Raw genomic sequence first — 16,835 nt, 5'->3', positions numbered from 1 at the left:
AGGATTCACATGTTTTTAAATTTCTGGGTTTGGGGCTTGCATTCATGGGGCCAAGTTTTTCCCTCATGGTTCAGAGGCATAGCCCAGTGCAGAGCTGCTCCCCACTTATGATGTACACCCCCTGCCGTTAGCTCTTACTCTTTGGTAAATTGTGTTGGGGCTGGGGATGGGAATGGGGAACCTAGGATAAGGGGCTGGGTACCATGTGTGGGTCAATACCCGGGCAGTGGTACAAATTTATGAACAGCTGAACGATACAGATGAGACGAGGATTGCACAGCAGCCAGCGATCAAGTGACCAGGGAAACGAGAGCCCCGGAGGTGCACAGGCATGAGGGTGGCATCACCAGTTGCAGGGTCACTAATCTGCATTTCTGCACACAGAGAGACTTCTGCTGGCTCTGATATATACCTATTGTTATCATAAAACATCAGAATTGTGGGAAAGAAAATTCATTGAAAATATGTAATTTCATGCTATTTTGATAATTAAATTTCAATATTACCCTAAGAAATCTATATGATTAAGACTGTGGTGAGATCAATAAAAGGAATCCTATTATAAATAAAAATATAATGAGAGCTACAAATGCAAGCCATGTGTAATTTTTAAATTTCAGGTAGTCACAATAAAAAGATTTTTAAAAAAACAGGTGGAGTTAATTGTAATATTTTATTAACTCAAGATAGTCAAAATATTATCATTTCTACATGTAATCAATAGAAAAAATATTAAGGAGCTATTCCACAGTTATTTGTTTGTACTAATACCTTGACTTCCAGCATGTTTTTTGCATGTACAAAGCATCTCAGTTTGAACTATCCACATTTCACGTGCTTGGTGGCCACATCTGGCTAGTGGCTACCAAATGGGATGACATGGGTCTAGTCTTAAAATATGTCATGTCAAACTCTAGGTTACATTACTACCAATTATGAGGTAGACAAATTAGATGGGCCCCATGGAAAGTGACATGTTCTAGGCACCTAAGAAAAATTTGGAAGCCATGTAGGAGGGCACTAGACACTGCTGACAGCCACTTCCTCCTTTTGTCACCTAGAAGGTTGCTCATAAAAACTTCCATCTAACTTCTGGCTATGCTTGAGTTGTGCTTATTTTCAGAAAAGTATAACTGCAAATACCTGCAAAGAAACTAAGCTCTTAAAATCTCCAGCTCCTGCAGCCATCACCCCCTTGCCCCACAGTGAACCACAAAGTCCCCAGCCAGTGAAAAAGCAAGAACCCATCTCCATGCGAAGCTCAAGTTCCTGACTTGCCACAGTGGGGAAGACCCCTTCCCGGAGCATGCACACTAAGCCCCCAACCCTGACTGTCCTTTCCCTTTGCTCATTATAATAGTAAATTCTCCACCTCTGGGTGGGATTTAGAGCCATTGTCTGAACATGCCATGTATGTAGAAGTATGTTCTAGCATGACCAGGGACTGCGCATGCTCAAAACCAATTCTTTGGAAATCCCCCAGAGTTCTTTGGAAATCCCCTTGCCCACTTGCACCAACTACCTGAGCACATATCCCCAGACCCCCTATAAATGAACAAGGTAAATCTCCCTTCGGGGAGAAGATGCCTTTAGGACATGAGTCTACCTTTCTCCATTCTTTGCCAAAGAATAACAGTCTGCTCTGCATTTCCGAATCTGGTTTCATTTTATCAGTATGAGCGACACGGGAGAGGAAACCTGTTTTGGGGGTCCAACCCAAAGAGGGTTGGTGACACTTGCATGGCCACACTGTCCCACCGATCTTCTGTCCTGACCCATCTCTTCCTGCTCCCCGCAGCATTGGCTGAATTCTTCTGGCAAGGTAATTTGAGATGGTGCTTAAACGCGGCTAATATGTTGGCCATCACAGTACACAGACGCCTCCCCCAGAAAGAGCAGTGAGCAGTGGAGGCCTTTAAAGCACCCCATTGTTGTGTGAGCTAGTACTTCGTGAGACCCTCTCTGGATGCTGCAAGCCCAACTTCGGAGGCATTCCTGAGAAACTCGGTAAAGAACCAAGGGACATGAAAACAAATCTGAATGGGGATGGTGTGGGGGCACTGGCTTCTTGCAGCCACAAAGCTTGGGAGGACACACCAGAAGTGGTGGGCTAGGCTCTGGAGTGCCTATGATGCTGGACACCATGCTCCACTTCAACCTGCCCCAGGAGACCCAGGACCTTGCAGCCCTTGCTCCCGAGAACTGACCACCCTTTCGTGTCCTCATTCTCTCAGAAGCTCACTCCCCTACAAGTCCATGATCTTGCTATAAACTGGGAGATCACAGAAGAGGAAACCCAGGCCCTGCCCTCGGGAACTCCCTTCCCGGGAAGGGAGGAGGTGGTGTCTAGGGCCTGTCTGCAAGGGCTTCCTAGGCTGGCTAAACTATTAGGAGCCCTGGGCCTGTCTGAGGGAGCCCCCAAGCTGGCTGGGAAGGGCAGACTCTCCCTCCAGGCAGCCAGGGACTGTGAGGTGGAGTCTGGGGGCTGGTTCTCAGGGTGATGGAGGTCAGAGGTCAGCTAGGCTGGAAGCCATCAGGGAAGGCATCCCCAAGAATGAGGGCTGGGATGGTACAAGGCCATGCTTACTTGGGAGCATCAAAGGAAAAAATGAGTGAGAAAGCCCTGTGCAATGGTACAAAGGGGAGTTCTCATTATTCCTTTATACCCCACCCCTGCCTTGACCAGGGTATAAAAGAGGGGTCGGAAATCTGTCTCCAGCCTGTGCTTGAGCTGGGAGCCCACCCACAAAGCAGATGCCTCAGCCAGAGGGCTGGGGGCACAGCCTGCCCTACTTTACTCTTGGCAATTGCAGACATCCACCTCTCCCCCCAATCCACCCGGGGAGCGCCTCAGTGTCCCCAAGGGGTCAGCCAAAGACACATGGAGCCCAGGCAGGCTCTGTGACCGCCCCCCACCTCCAGGCCAGGATCACTGGGTTCTCTGGCACAGCCAATTCTGACCTAGGCAGAGTCATCTCAAGACCAACATGGCACCTTTATTGCAATGAGTCCCACCCTAGCTCCCCCAGAAGGGGCCGATTTTACATCTTGAGGGCTGGCCCTGGGGCAGGACTGGCCCTGCCCTCGAAGCTGGACAGGGCCTGGAATCCACGGCCTAGAATCCATGGCCCCAGCCACTCAACTCCAACCCGAGACTGCCCAGGGGGCCCGGCCCTCAGAGAACCTGTCTGTCTGCTTCCGGTGCTCTGGACTGCAACAGCATGGTGGGGAGAATGTCCGAGTCTGGTCTCTGAACCTTGGCATTTAGAATCGTGTTCTCTAATGCATCCTCAGACACATCCTCGTATATTGTGTCCTCAGGGGCCAGGCTCTGGGAGCGGGTCTGGGAGTACAAGTCCTGGGACATACTTCTCTGGAAACTGAGAAAAGCAGCGATTCTGAAGCACCTTTATCCATGCCCATTCCCAAGAGGTGGGGCCTTCCCACGCCTGCAGGCCCCAGCCAAGCTTCTCCATGGGCCCATGAGGGACCCTTACCTCCAGGATGGGGCCTGCTCCATCTCCCAACCCTGGCTTCACTGTTCCATGTCTTTAGGTTTCTGTCCATCTCCACTGCTAACATTTACTGAGAACTTGCTACCTGCCAGAAACTGTGCCAACCACTCTACCCTATGGGAGAGGAAGGCTGGGCCACACAGCTTTACCTCCCTGTGCCTCAGTTTTCACATCTATCAAATGGGGGATAATGCATTGGGTTGTTGGGAGAACAAAGTGAGATAAGGAATGTATAGAACAGGACCTGACACATAAATGCACCTGCTCAATTAATGTTAGCTATTTTTATTACTATATGATCATTCAATTTGCAAATGAAGTAACTGAATCAGATAACTTTCCTGTGTGCACACTAGAAAGTGATAGTGCATAGACAGAAGTCCAGGACCTCTGGCTCCAGGGCCTGTGCTCTTAACCACCATACTGTTACTCTATGTATCATATTTCCCCTCTCTACACTGAGCAAACTCCTAATCATCCTTCAAAACCCTACTCAAATGGCAATTCCTCTGTGAAGCTTTCTCTGATGCCCCAAGCTGAAGTTTCTTTCTTCTTGGGCTCCTACATCCCTTTATCAGAGCCCACTGGTGATAACCACTTGCATATCTATCTCCCCATAAACTATGGCTTATTCAAGGATGGAGTCTTTCTACCTGTGACAGTCCAGCCCCAGGCACAGTGCTTAGCACAGGTTGCACCAATAAGGGATTAGGGAGGGAAAGAGGAGAATGGTAGGGAGGAGGGAAAAGGAAAGCCAGAGGCAGCAACCCCTGTGGTACAGAGCACAGGGCACTCTAGGTAATCTTTGTCCCTCACTGAACTTTTGGTCCCCTTAGATCAAGGAAAAGAGTGATGGGCTCTGTTGGCCCAAATCCCAGAAAGGACGATTCTGCCAAGCATGACAAGTCTGCTGCAGAGGGCACTTAGGAGCCAGAATCCAGAAGTGTCCATGGAGGGGTTGGGGTGAGGGTGGAGGGGATGACTTAGTTCCTAGATGGATCCTGGGTTGCTGGGGTCAAGAGACCAGAGTCGTGAATCAAGACTGGGTCCTTTAAGAGGAAATGGGAGTTCAGACAGGAATGGAGAGGGACCCAGAGAGCCGGTTCTAAGCCAGTCCCCTGTGCCCTGGGAAGGCAGGGCACCTCTAAACCACCCCTGGAGGGCATCTCCAATGGCAGTGCCCCAGTCCTAACAGGCAGACAGCTGCTTGCTGGTGGGAGGAGAGGAAAGGAGAGGGCCTGGCCCAGGCTGGTCAGTAGAGGCAGGTAGGAAGGGAGCTAGCAGAGGCTGGGCTGGAGCCATGGCAGGTGGGCAGGTGGACAGGTGGGCAGCAGCATCCAGGAGAGCTGGGGAGGCTGGTGTGGACACACAACGGTCCTTGTGTTGCCAGCCCTTCTGGCAAAGGGGCAGGGATGGACAGTGAACCAGGCCTTGGGCTGACCAGAGCTTGGGGGCCTCACACACCCACCTTATCTGCGAACACAACTGCTCCATGGTGTCAAAGAGGGGCTGATTCTGTGTCTCCGGCAGCTGGGAGCAGAAGAACAGGGCCAGGATGGCTAAGATGCAGCAGAGACAGACAGGGAGGATGGAGGGGCTCTGGCTGATGAGCAAGATCGTCAGGGCTGAGATGGCTCCAGTTGCTGAGGCCAGAGACATGAGCCCCAGGCCTGTCGCCCTGGATGGGGAGGCGAGAGCTGGTCTGGGGCAATTCATGGCCCCAGAGGTGGGGGTGGGGGGTGGGGGTCGGAGGAAGTCCACCCTGTCCTGACTTGCTGCATGACCTTGGAGAATTTAGTTCTCCATAGATGCGAGTGGGTAATTTCTTCCGGGTCTACTTCATGGTGGGGGGAAGTGGAGGGTCAGGAGTGGGAGAAGTAAGAGCCACACAGAGTTGTGTGGGTGTGAGGGGAGGAGATGGGCAGCCTGCAGGTGGGTGGGTGGGGGACATGGCTTCATCACCAAGGGCTCCTGCGGTGAAGGGTCCGAGCCCCCAGAGGCTCAAACACATGCCTGGGTCCGAATCCCAGTTCTGCCACTTGCTGTTTCTGACCCCTGATTTCCTCATCTGAATAGGGTTAAGGATGGTGTTTGGGGGATTTCCGTGAGGGTTAAATGAGGTGATCCACATGAAGCACTTGCACAGGGCCTATCTCTGAGAACATGCTGGAGGCGTTTGGCTGCCATGATTTCCACTGCATCTGCCCCACCCCATCCCTCGTCCCCCAGCCCGTGCACCTGAGGACAGTGGGGCAGAGCTCTGCAGTGTAGAGGAAGAACACGGTGACAGAGGCAGACAGGCTGAACTCTCCAAGCATGACCACCATGATCATCATAGATTTCATCCCTGTAGCCAGTCAATATGGCCAACTGAGTCGTGGGCCCCTGTCCCCTCAGGGCAGGGGATGGGAAGAGGCTCACCCCTCGGCCCTCCCTCCATCCCTCCCAGAGGCATCTGGACTCAACTCACCACCCGGTCAGCTGGCCAGCAGACTCAGTGTTCAGTCCACTGGCCAGAGGCCTGGCCCATGCCTCTACAGGGGCCACTTGGTCAGCAGAGTGAGCAGGCCACTGTCCACCATGGGCCTAGCCCCCACACCTCTGTCTGCAGTGCTCTCTCCTCTTGTCCTCATCCTCGCTGAGCTGCAGTCTCCCCCACCTCCCACCCCACCCTCCTGTTCCCTCCCTGGACATCCAATCGGCCCCCAGGCCCATCAGCAAACCTGCCCGGGCCCTGTGTGCCAGTCTCCCTGCTCAGAGCTCTCTAGCCTGGGTCTAGCTCCCAACCCTTCCCTTCATCCTCTGCAGGTGGGCAGGGTTAGGGGGGCACTTAGGTTCTGGGGCCTGAACAGCTGAGACTGGTCTTTGACATTCCAGGATGCCCAATTCTTGAAGTCCAGAAGTGTGCATTGAAAGAGAAAGGAAAGGACCCAGCATCTGGGGAAGCTGCCATTCCCCAGGCCCCATGAAGCTGGGAGTTGGATTCCAATTCCCTGCTTCCCTGCCTGGGGCTGGGGAAGTTTGCAGCTCCTCCCTTATCGGCCTCTGGGATAGAATCTGAGACCTACTCTTATCTGTTGGGAATTCTATTCCCAGCTTCTCTCACATGTTTGAGAGCTTAAAATATCTTGGCTTGATTCACTGAAAAAGACTCACTTGGTAAAATACCACCAAGTGACTGATATGTAACAATAAATTTGTTTCCCCATTTTGTCTTATCCAATTGCCCATCAACACTGCCAACATCTGTGAGAGGGAGGGCTCCAACCCCCACAGAAGAGGGGAAGCCCCTGGAGGCAGACCTGGACGCAGCCTCCACTGCCCCAGCCCCCATCAGCTGAGGGGCTCTGGTGGCCAGTGAGGCTAAGCTGGTGTTCACTGATACCCTAACGTCCAAATCCTCAGCCCTGCCCGGCCCTAGCTCTGTGACCTGGGACGTAGTCATAGTCCTATGGCTCTTTGAGATTTTGAAAATATTGCCAGCCGTCCCTCGTTTCCTTCCTATTCTGGGCCCTGCGGGGAGAGGGCACTGCACCCCAGGAAGGGCTGAGGGGCTGCTGGGCCTGGGGGAGAGGCCTCCTTGTAAGAACAGTCCCCAGAAAACTTGGCCTAATATTAGATAATAACAGGCCTTTCCCAATCAAGGGGGCTATGGATGAGAGGCAGAGTCTAGAGTAGCAGGTGAAGGATATTTTTGCCATCATCTGTCCATATTTAACCACCAGATTGCTCCTGGCATGGACTGGAATCGGGTGAGAGAAGCAGCCTGCTTTCCTGGACAATGAGATGCCTCTGGACAGCCCTGGCTTGGGAACCACAACCCTGCCCCAGGGGCTGGTGCCTGCTCCAGCCGAGGCCCCACAGGTGGGGGGACCATGGGCACAGGAGGCTCCCAGGCGTGTCCAGTCACCTGCACAGGGCAGGACACACTCAGGAAGGGTGAGAGGGGGCAGGAAGGCTGGGGGCGGCCGTTGGGGAAGGGTGGCTGTACCTTGGGGGAGGAGAATGATAAGCAGATACATGAGGACGCCCTGGAGGAGTGTCACGGTCAGGCTCCACTTCCTCCCGATCTGCTCTAGGAGAAAGATGGAGCACAGCCGGGCAGGCACCTCCATGATGCCGGGAACCATCTTTCTCAAGTATATGTCCATGCCAAAATCTCTCATCTTGAGGCTCAGCATAAAATAGCTATAACTGACGGTAAACCTGGGTAGAAGCCAGGAGAGAAATGCTCAGAGAGGGAGATGCACACAGACAGAGGGAGGAGTGAGAAAAAGCAGAGGACACGTGGCAGTAGGGGGGGAGGGGGGAGGAGGGAGGGCAGGGAGGGGAGAAAAGCATGCAGAGAAGTCTGTGATCCACGGGCCTCACCCCTTGGCTACTGTCCCTTGTCACCCTGCAGCCTGACCAGCTCCCACCGCCTCCCTCCCGGCACACATGCCCATCTGCAGTGCCTGCAGCCAGCCCTGGGTACTCACCACACACAGGCCATCACCAAGGTCACCTTGCGGAGGTGCCTATTGTTATAAAAGTCCAGGATAGAGACCTTAGTCACCTTCTTTCCAGGCAGCTGCAGCTATAGGACAAGCAGGACCAGCCAGAGGTGGGGTCGAGACCCCAGCTTGCACCCCACCCCCCCACAGTGCCCACAAGGCCACCCCCACCCCATCCCCCCAGTGCCTGCCTGGCTTCTGGCCTTCCCTTGGCAGGGTTCTATTTTGCAGTCATCATTCTCCTCAAGCAGGGAGCTGGGGACACCCTCTGGGTCAGGGTCCCACATTCCACAGCCCTCTGTCCTGGCCCCACTCCAGGCCTGAAGCCTCTTACCTTGTCCAGCACATTTACAGGAATGGTCTTCTTGTTCACTGCTGCTGCATAGCACAGCAGCTGCTTGGCCTCCTTCAACTTCCCTTTCATCACCAGCCACCGCGGGGACTCCGGGAGAATCCTGCATGGCCCACCCCTCTCTCATCTCATCCTTCCAAGAGGCTCCAGAGAACCAAGTCAGGCCCATCCCAGCCTCAGCTGTGGCCATCCTGCTCCAACATGAGCTGGCATAGACATGGGAGGTCGTGAAGCCACCATCAACCTGGAGATGCCCTCTGGTCTTCCCCAGGGCCTCTGGCCCTTCCTCAGCCCAAGCCACAAACAGCCCCACTGCTGCAGTAATAATCCAGCCATTCACTGCCTCCTCCACTCTCAGAATCATCTCTAAGAACTCTCTCCTTTTCCACCTTGGAGGAGGTCCCCATCTGCCCAGGCCACCATGCCCACACCTTGTGTTAGACCCCCCTCACAGTTGGAATTCCCCAGTTCTCTCTCTGTCTCCCCAGCAAATGGGGAAATATGGGTGGGTGGGGGGGGCAAGACCCCAGCCCTGACCCAGGTGAATGGAGAGGTGAAGAAAGGTCTCTAACTCTGCAGCATTTCCTGCCCTGCCACATCCCCCACTGCTTTTGACCTCAGGATAATTCTAGCCTCTCAGTTTTTCCCAGTCCTCCCAGGCTGTCAGACTCCACACAAATGAATATTTGCAAGCACTCATTATGTGCCAGGCGTTGTGCTCAGTGTCCTTGCATATATCATCTCACTTGGTCCTCCTCACCCAACCCTGGACCCAGCATTGTTATCCCCAGTGTATTCTGAGCCTCAAAATAAGGACTTGCCCAAGGTCACAGGGGCAGAGCTGGTATGAACCTTGGCCCCACCAAGGCACTCTCTGAACAACTCTGTCCTCAGCCCCTGCTGATGGGTAACCCCCTCCCATAGCTGAACAAGTAGAAAATACTCAATATAATTCTTTAGCTGGAAAATGCTTAGTATTGTCTTCAATAGCAAAAAGAAAAAAAAAAAAACTGTTTATTAAGATGACTTCACTCAAGCAGCCTTGAGTTATTCTAAGCATAAAAACCCTTGTTAAAATAACTTGCTGTTGCTCTAATCTCAACAACAAAAAAATTTACTGTCTATTCTCAGGAACTTTCCCAGCATTGCCTGCAGGAAAATGCAAGGGATATCACCATATAATATGATAACCAGTGTCTTCTTGAAAAACAAGTCTGCATGAGGAGAGGACTTCAAGATAAAAAGAGATGCTAACCAAACAGCTTTTTCTCTTCTATTTTTCCCTTCTGCTTTCTTCTGTATCCTAGCCATCCCTTGTCTGTTTGGCATTATAAAAACCCAAACCACTCTTCTCACTTTGAACTGGTCTTGGAAAGTTTTTCTTTTCCTTCAGTTGCTTATTGATGCATCTTCAGTAAACTCACCCTCTCACCAAAGCAAGGAGACTTGTTTCTCGTTTGATGGGAGATCAGGCGGGCCTGACCACTTAGGACCATATTTTCTGACAATATCACCCTGGCCCTGGCCTGGATTCTGTGACTGGTCTCAGGAAACATATGCTGAGGACACCAGAGACAACCTCTTCTCTCCATCTCCTGCCCTCGCCCCCCAGGTGCCAGCAATCCATAATTCTACTCCACTCTAAGGCTGCAGAACTCTCCCAAAGAAAATCATCAAACTCAGAAATCTCCTGGAAGTAAGAGGGTCTTGAATTTCTTTCCCTCCCCATATTGCACTCATCTGCTCAAGCCTGGTGTGCATGAGGGGAGACTGGCCTCCCACACTCAGGTGGGAGCTTGCTGATTCAAAGACTTGCACTAGTCCTCCAGGCAGTAAGAGAGTTTACCGGAGAGTTAATAGGCATACCCCCCCAGATACTGATGTGTTCCACTCCCACCTGGGCTGATGAAGGCAGAAGGCTGGTAGGAACAGCCCATGATGGCAGGCTGGGGCTTGGGGTGTGGTGAGCACTCCACATTTGTACGGTGAGTTTTTATGCCTAAGTGGACCCAGCCATTTTGAAGGCAACCCGTGTATGGGAGTGAGACGACCCCTGAAGAAAGAGGCTGTGGGGGTGGACTTGGGAGGGGGGTCTCAAAGAGGTCTGCGGAGAGTGCCTGTCACAGCAGGAAGACCCATAAGTGTGCCCCCGAGAGAACTGGCATTGGAAGGTGTGCCCTACAGAGGGCACTGACAGACTACAAGAGCCCCTGCAGCGAAAATACCTGGTCTCTTTTCTCTCCCACCCCCATCCTCCGCCCAGAACCAAGATCACAGCAGGGAGACACCGGAGCAGAGACAGCCTAGGAACAGGTCTCAGGCCCTCTGCCACCGCAGGCCAAGAGCAGCAGAAACTGTGAATTGGATGGAAGAGCAAAGTTTTAAATTGGACAGGGCTGGACTTTTTAATGCCAAAAGGCTAGTCTTAATTGCCAAAATGAGACATTCTTACCACTAAAAATGGCTAGAAAGAGGTAAAACATGCCCAAGATATCATCAAATGGCAGGGGAGGGATAGCTGACAGAGTATGTCTGAAGGCTGTGGCTGAAGAAAAATGTACCCCGGTGAGTTCAGCCCCTTCCGTAAGCTGTCGACTTACATTATGTAGAATGATGGAGACATCTACCAGGAGAAAGAGCTGAGAGAGCACAGTACGATGGCTTCTGGGAAAGGAACTGGGGGCTGGGAGACCTAGTATCTGGAGTTATTTCTCATCCCAAACCTTGTGGTACTATTTAATCTTTAACTATAGGCCTCTACTACATTAATAACATTTAAAAGAAACATTTTAAGGTCAAGCCATGTAACTATTTCCAGGCTACACGACAAAGTCATGCCACCTGGCACCAGCTGGGACCTGCATTCACTTGAGCATCTCAAGGACTATTGAGGCTGATTTCCAGTTTCTGCATAATTTGGAAGGTCCAAATGCCCCCTAAATGCCCATACTCTTAGCAAGTAACCCCATCTCCTCCCATAGGATGGTGCAGTGGCTAAAGTGCAAGGGCTCTGGAGCCAGACAGGCTGAGTTCAAATCCCAACTCTACCACTTTCCAGATGTGCAACCTTGGGCAAGTTACTTTGTCCCTCTGAAGCCTTCATTCCCTCCTCCTCCCAAATGACATGGGACAAACTCATATAGCCATCTTTTAGGGTTGTAAAGATTAAATCTGATAATTCCAAGATTAAACACAATAATTTCTTCACCTATAATTGCCTAACCCTTAACAAGTGTTACTCAGCTCTCTTCCTCTCCCTTCCCTTTCTGCTTTCTCTCCCATTCCTCTCATTTTCCCACCTGCCCACACTTATCAACACCATCTTGCTCTTGTTCTCATCCCTTCTTCCTTACTCTTTCAAGTTTTGTTCCCTCAGTTGTCCCTTCATAGCTTCAATCTCTCAGGTTCCTGCCTGAGACTCCTCTGGAATTAGAAACATCAGGTACCCTTCCCCGACTCTGTCTCAGCTGGCCGTATGAGCCATCACTTTCCCCTGCCCATCTCAGCCCAACACTGTGAAGGAGTAGTCTCCGGGGCAGCTCCATTTCTTCAGTTGCTACTTGCTCCTCAACCCCCTGCCACTGCCAAGAGACTCTTCTCCAACCTCACCTTCCTTGCCTTCAACCTTGACCATTCCCTTCTTCTTGAACCCTTGTATTTCAACAATCCTTCTGGCCACCTCTCTGACATGAATGTGAGGGTGTCCTCTGGGGGGGCATTAATACTGGGGTTCCAGGGACTCTGCTATTGGCTCCTTCTCATCTCATCCACATGCACTTTCTCCCAGGGAGAATCTCACCCGTTCCCACAGCTTCAAGGACCCTCCACACCACCACCACCATCCCCGATTTCCACCTTACCACACCTACCCTTGTGTACTCGTTGCATGCCCTGACTCACCAGATATAGGAGATGAGGGGGAACACAGGAGCTCCACCCACCAGCAACAGCAGCCGCCAGTGGGGGAGGCTGTAGGCAAGCCCCGTCAGGAACAGGAGTCCCACAGCGAAATAGCAGTGGGCCAGGATGATGGCATGGGCCTGGTGCTCTCCCACTAACCACTCAGTGGCTACATGAGGGGCCAAAAGGACAAAATCACGATCAGCTCAGTATCCCCAGGGCTGCCCCTGCACCCGGCCTCCCAAGGTGCCCCAATTCTCTGGACAGCTCAGAAGGGGCAAAGGTTCTTCAGCCGGCTCATGATCTGCCCTGGCTCCAGAGGCAGTTCCCCAAAGCCAGCACACCACAGGCCCCTTGTCTGACCTCTAGTCCCTTCCCAACCTGGCTGCTCCCTCTGAATACCTCCTCCCTGTCCATACGCTCTGGGCTCAACACCCCACAAGTGACCCGAGGCAAGGAATCACTGTCCACGTTTTGCTTGGGGTGCACTCATGCTTGAGCACCAAGGCCTAGGCCTGGGTGGAGAACCCTGTTTTTGGTTCTCCCCGCTGGGCTCTGGCAAGCCCCCAGTGAGGAAAGGACCCCTGTGCCAGGCCACCCTGAGCACACCAGGTGACTGCAGCTAGAAGGCTGCATGAGTACCCCGGGAGCTTTGCCATCACACAGGCCTGCTTTCAAATCCCAGTTCCTTCACCTACACTGCGTGACCTTGGGCAAGTTGGTTAATTTACCTGAGGCTCAAGTTTCCCCCATAGCTAAAGGAATAATGAAACAGTGCCTAATGAATAGAGTGTGGTCAGGCTGAAATGAGACAAGGCATACAAAGGGTTTAGCACCCCCGTCCGTCCTAAGGGCTAAGTGTAAGCCATGCCTGGGGTAGCAAGAGATTCCAGGCCGGCAGTGGGGGAGCAGAAGGGAGGGGGCGGGACCGGGGAACGTGTGGGGGTGTGCGGAAGGGCGGGCTGCCCCTGACTCTCCTGCATCTCCGCCTCTGCCTGCTTGATCGGCGGGACTCCGCGTCCTGTGGGTCCCAGCCAGGACCCCGCCCCGCCTGGCCTCACGCGGCCCCGCCTCACCCAGAGAGACGCTGCTGATGGCGTAGCCCACCACAGCCTGGGAGACGCCAAAGCGGAAGAACAGATACAAGTGGAAGCTGTTCACGAACGCTGTCCCGAAGCCGAAAACCAAGAGCCCCAGCAGCGACAGCAGGATGGCGGGGTGGCGGCCCAGCCTGCGGGCGGGAAGGGAGGCTGCGCCGGGCCGGGGCCTCCTGGGCCGCCTGCCTGCCGGGCTCCCGCGGGCCAGGCCCTGCGCCCTGCACGGGCCTCGGGGCGCCTCCTACCCTCACCTCCCTGAGCTGGAGGCTCCTCAGCTCTGAGTGCCCGTGAGGAGGAGGTGGGGGCCTGCGGGACCAGAGGAACTCCGGGAGACTCACTTGTCACATATATACCCGAAGAGGACAGACCCAGTCAGCAGCCCCGCCATGAACACCGTCTGCACGATCTCCTTGTTGGGTTCCTTGCCACACACCAGGTCAAACTGGGGATTGGACAAAAGAATTGGCCACAGGCCCCCACCCTGTCAGCCTGGCCCCCGAGTGGGGCCTGAAGGCATAGGGGCATGGGAGGGGCACAGGGAACCGTGGGTGCCGCCTGCTTCTGCTTGTTGCCTCTGCATCCCACCCTGTGCAGGCAGAGGCTGGGAGCCAGGCCTGCGGAGAGGGACTGAGGCACAGGCTGAGATGGGAGAGGAGGTTGGGAAGTAACTGAGGAAAGGTGGGAAGCACGTCACTGAGGATCTGTTTCTGCAATACAGATGCTGAGCCCCAGTGAGGAGATTCAAATGGGGCACATCTGTGGAGGGCTGAGAAACTCCAGGAGAGGTACCCCATCAAAGCTGCTTCTTTCCCCATTACCTGTCTTCTGTGAATTCAGCAGGCAGAGCCGTAACTACGGAAGCAGTGACAAACCCTGCCATCTGCCCCTGCCCCCAAATCCCCTTTAGCTTCCTTGCTAAACCGTGTAGGGCCAGGGCCAGGCAGCACGAATCCTGCTTCTTTAGGGTGACCTCGCGCCAACTGCTTCCCTTTTCTGGGCCCCTGTTTCCTCACCTGTTAAGTGAGGGGAGAGGCATATCTCTGGGACATGGGGTGGCTTCTGACAGTTCAGGACAAGGCATACCTCATTGATCAGCGACCGCTTCTTGGACTCAGGATAGATCCACCCATTCTGGCACACCTCTGTGTTGTTGAGGCCAAATTGGATGATGGAATCCAGATCCCAGCTCACAGGTGAGTACATTAGGCACGTCAGGTAGCTGCTGTTGGACTCGTGGGGTAGGGTCAGATTCAGCTGCTCAGCTTCTGACAGGTTGGGGCCCACAGCCAGGATCCAGCTGGTGTTGCAATAGGGCTCCTGGGCTGTGAACATGAAGTGGTCAGCAAACATGAAGAAGGCTGACAGTATGTTGGGGATGAAGGTGAGGGCTATCAGCCGCCGCTGGAATGTGCCAAACTCTCCCAGTGCATCTAGGATGTTGGCAAACTTGTCTTCCTGCTTGCTTTTCATGGTCCTCCATCTCTGTAACAGCATCTCCAGAGTCCAGGAACTGGAATACACTGATGGCTCATGAGGGTACAACTGCTTCAAAGGATGCATGTGGTTCCCCTTCACCATCTGTTCAAAGAAAGGATGTAGCTTAGCCTCTGCTGACACCAGTTCCCAGATATCAGAGGTTGGCATAGGAGCCACTGGCCAGATATAGGCCTCTCAGTCTTGGAACAATACAGATTCCAACCTTGATGTTCTCTGTAGTTCCTGCCTCTGCTTCTTCAGTTTTGTGGTCAACATACTTTGTTCCCCATTGACTCACACACTCCTGATTTTTAGTACATTTAAGATTTTTTAATGTTTTAGAAATCTTATGCTTCTGTTGTAATGAATGATTAAGTTCTGAGGAACTCTCCTGCAAGTCCCCCAAATGGAAACTTTGTTTACACACACACTCACTGCAGCATCACTGGTCTCACAAAATGAAGGAGAGGTCACCAGGGCCCTTCCTTAAAAAAACAAATAAACAAACAAAAAAGATCTGGATCAGGAATGGCCAAGAGCTTTGACCAAAGTAGGATGGCTGGAAGCCTTGGCCACAAAGGTGGGAAGCCAGGCTGGTGCAGTGAGCTGCCAGAATGGCAGGGTGACACACAGCAACAGAGAGCCAAGCTGAAAAGTTCAGGTAAGAAAGAGGAGTAAGGCAGCAATGCTGACTGTCAGACTGTTACCTTGGAATAGCTACAAGGTGGGGAAACTAAACCTCAAGCCCTCTTTTGAGCCCAAACCCTCAGCAGGTCTGAAGAAGTCCTAGATCAGGTCACGCTCAGACTACCAGCCAAAGCAGAAGCAAACCTTTTCAGAAGGAAAATTTCTCCAAGATAACTCCTGCAGGACTCTCACAGATTGAGATCAAGCAAAGAGTGCAAACCGAGATTTTCATACACATTAGAAGGAAGTCATTCTGAGAGTCAACAGAGACAAGAAACAACAGACTTAGACTGCAAATATTGGAACTGTCAGATGCAGAATATAGATGAGCTATTGTATGAACTTTTTAAAGAAATAAAAATATCATTACAAAGGTGAACATACAGTAAGAAACTATTAGGAGAAAACAGACACCTTTGGAGAGGTGACACTGAAATTCTAAAAATGAAAACTATAACTGTTGAAACAAAACCATTAAAAGGGAGGTTAAACAGATTAAAAATAAAGAATTAGCAAACTGGACTATACAGCCGAAATGTGAAAAAGAGAAGTAAAGAGACACCGAAGATAGAATCACAAGATTTAGCATGCATTAAATTGGAGGTCCAGAAGAAGAAATGGAGAAGCAATATTTAAAGAGACAACAGCAATAAATTTTCCAAAACTTGAAAAACATGATTCCTTAGATACAGGAAACACATATTCCAAGCAGGATAAATAACAAAGAAACCCATGATTAGACACATTGTAGTGAAGTTTCAGAACACAATGACAAAGATCTACTGGAGAGAAGACAGATCACTGACAAATGAACAGCGTCAACAAGTCGTCTTGACAGCCACAACAAAACCAGAAGGAAATGCAGAACATCTTCAAAATGTTGACAGAAAATTATAACCAGCTCAGAATCGTTTACCCTTTCAAGTACCTGTCTAGAACTAGGGCAAAATAAAGATGGGTTATACATCATTAAAAATCGAGGACACACTCAAGCTAGAGACCTGCTTTACTGGAACTTCTAAAGGATAAAAAGAGGGAAAATTAACTCTGAAGACAGCCTGAGACATAATAATGAGAAATAAAAATGGTAAACATATAAGCAAATCCAAACTGACTGTATTAATAAAAATGCTGCATTGCTTGCAGAGTTAAAAAAAAATGAAATGATGGACGACAACAACATTTAAGTCAGGAGGGGAATGATCAGAGCCAAAGTATTCCAAAGTCTTTCTGTTGTTTAGAATGTAGGGGTAGGAAGTCAAGACTTCTAAGTTATATTTGCATGATAAAATTTTCAAGGATAACAACTGCAATA

At 51.6% G+C, this 16,835-nt stretch overlaps 1 protein-coding gene across 1 annotated transcript; it reads right to left on the bottom strand.

Moving 5' to 3' along the window:
• Window positions 1-1,352: 1,352 nt before the first annotated feature.
• On the bottom strand, window positions 1,353-15,549 carry SLC22A14 (solute carrier family 22 member 14). The gene is given in 10 exon segments (XM_037828730.1): window positions 1,353-3,380; window positions 4,984-5,193; window positions 5,754-5,907; window positions 7,507-7,721; window positions 7,994-8,091; window positions 8,343-8,463; window positions 12,261-12,429; window positions 13,337-13,491; window positions 13,696-13,799; window positions 14,441-15,549. Coding segments are annotated over 10 exon segments (1,992 nt in total). The 5' UTR covers window positions 15,002-15,549; the 3' UTR covers window positions 1,353-3,175.
• Window positions 15,550-16,835: the final 1,286 nt, after the last annotated feature.

This window comes from Choloepus didactylus, chromosome 1, assembly GCF_015220235.1.
Source record: "Choloepus didactylus isolate mChoDid1 chromosome 1, mChoDid1.pri, whole genome shotgun sequence".
NCBI lineage: Eukaryota > Metazoa > Chordata > Mammalia > Pilosa > Megalonychidae > Choloepus > Choloepus didactylus.
Note: the sequence above shows the minus strand (reverse complement) of the source record. Positions and strands in the feature narration are given on the sequence as shown.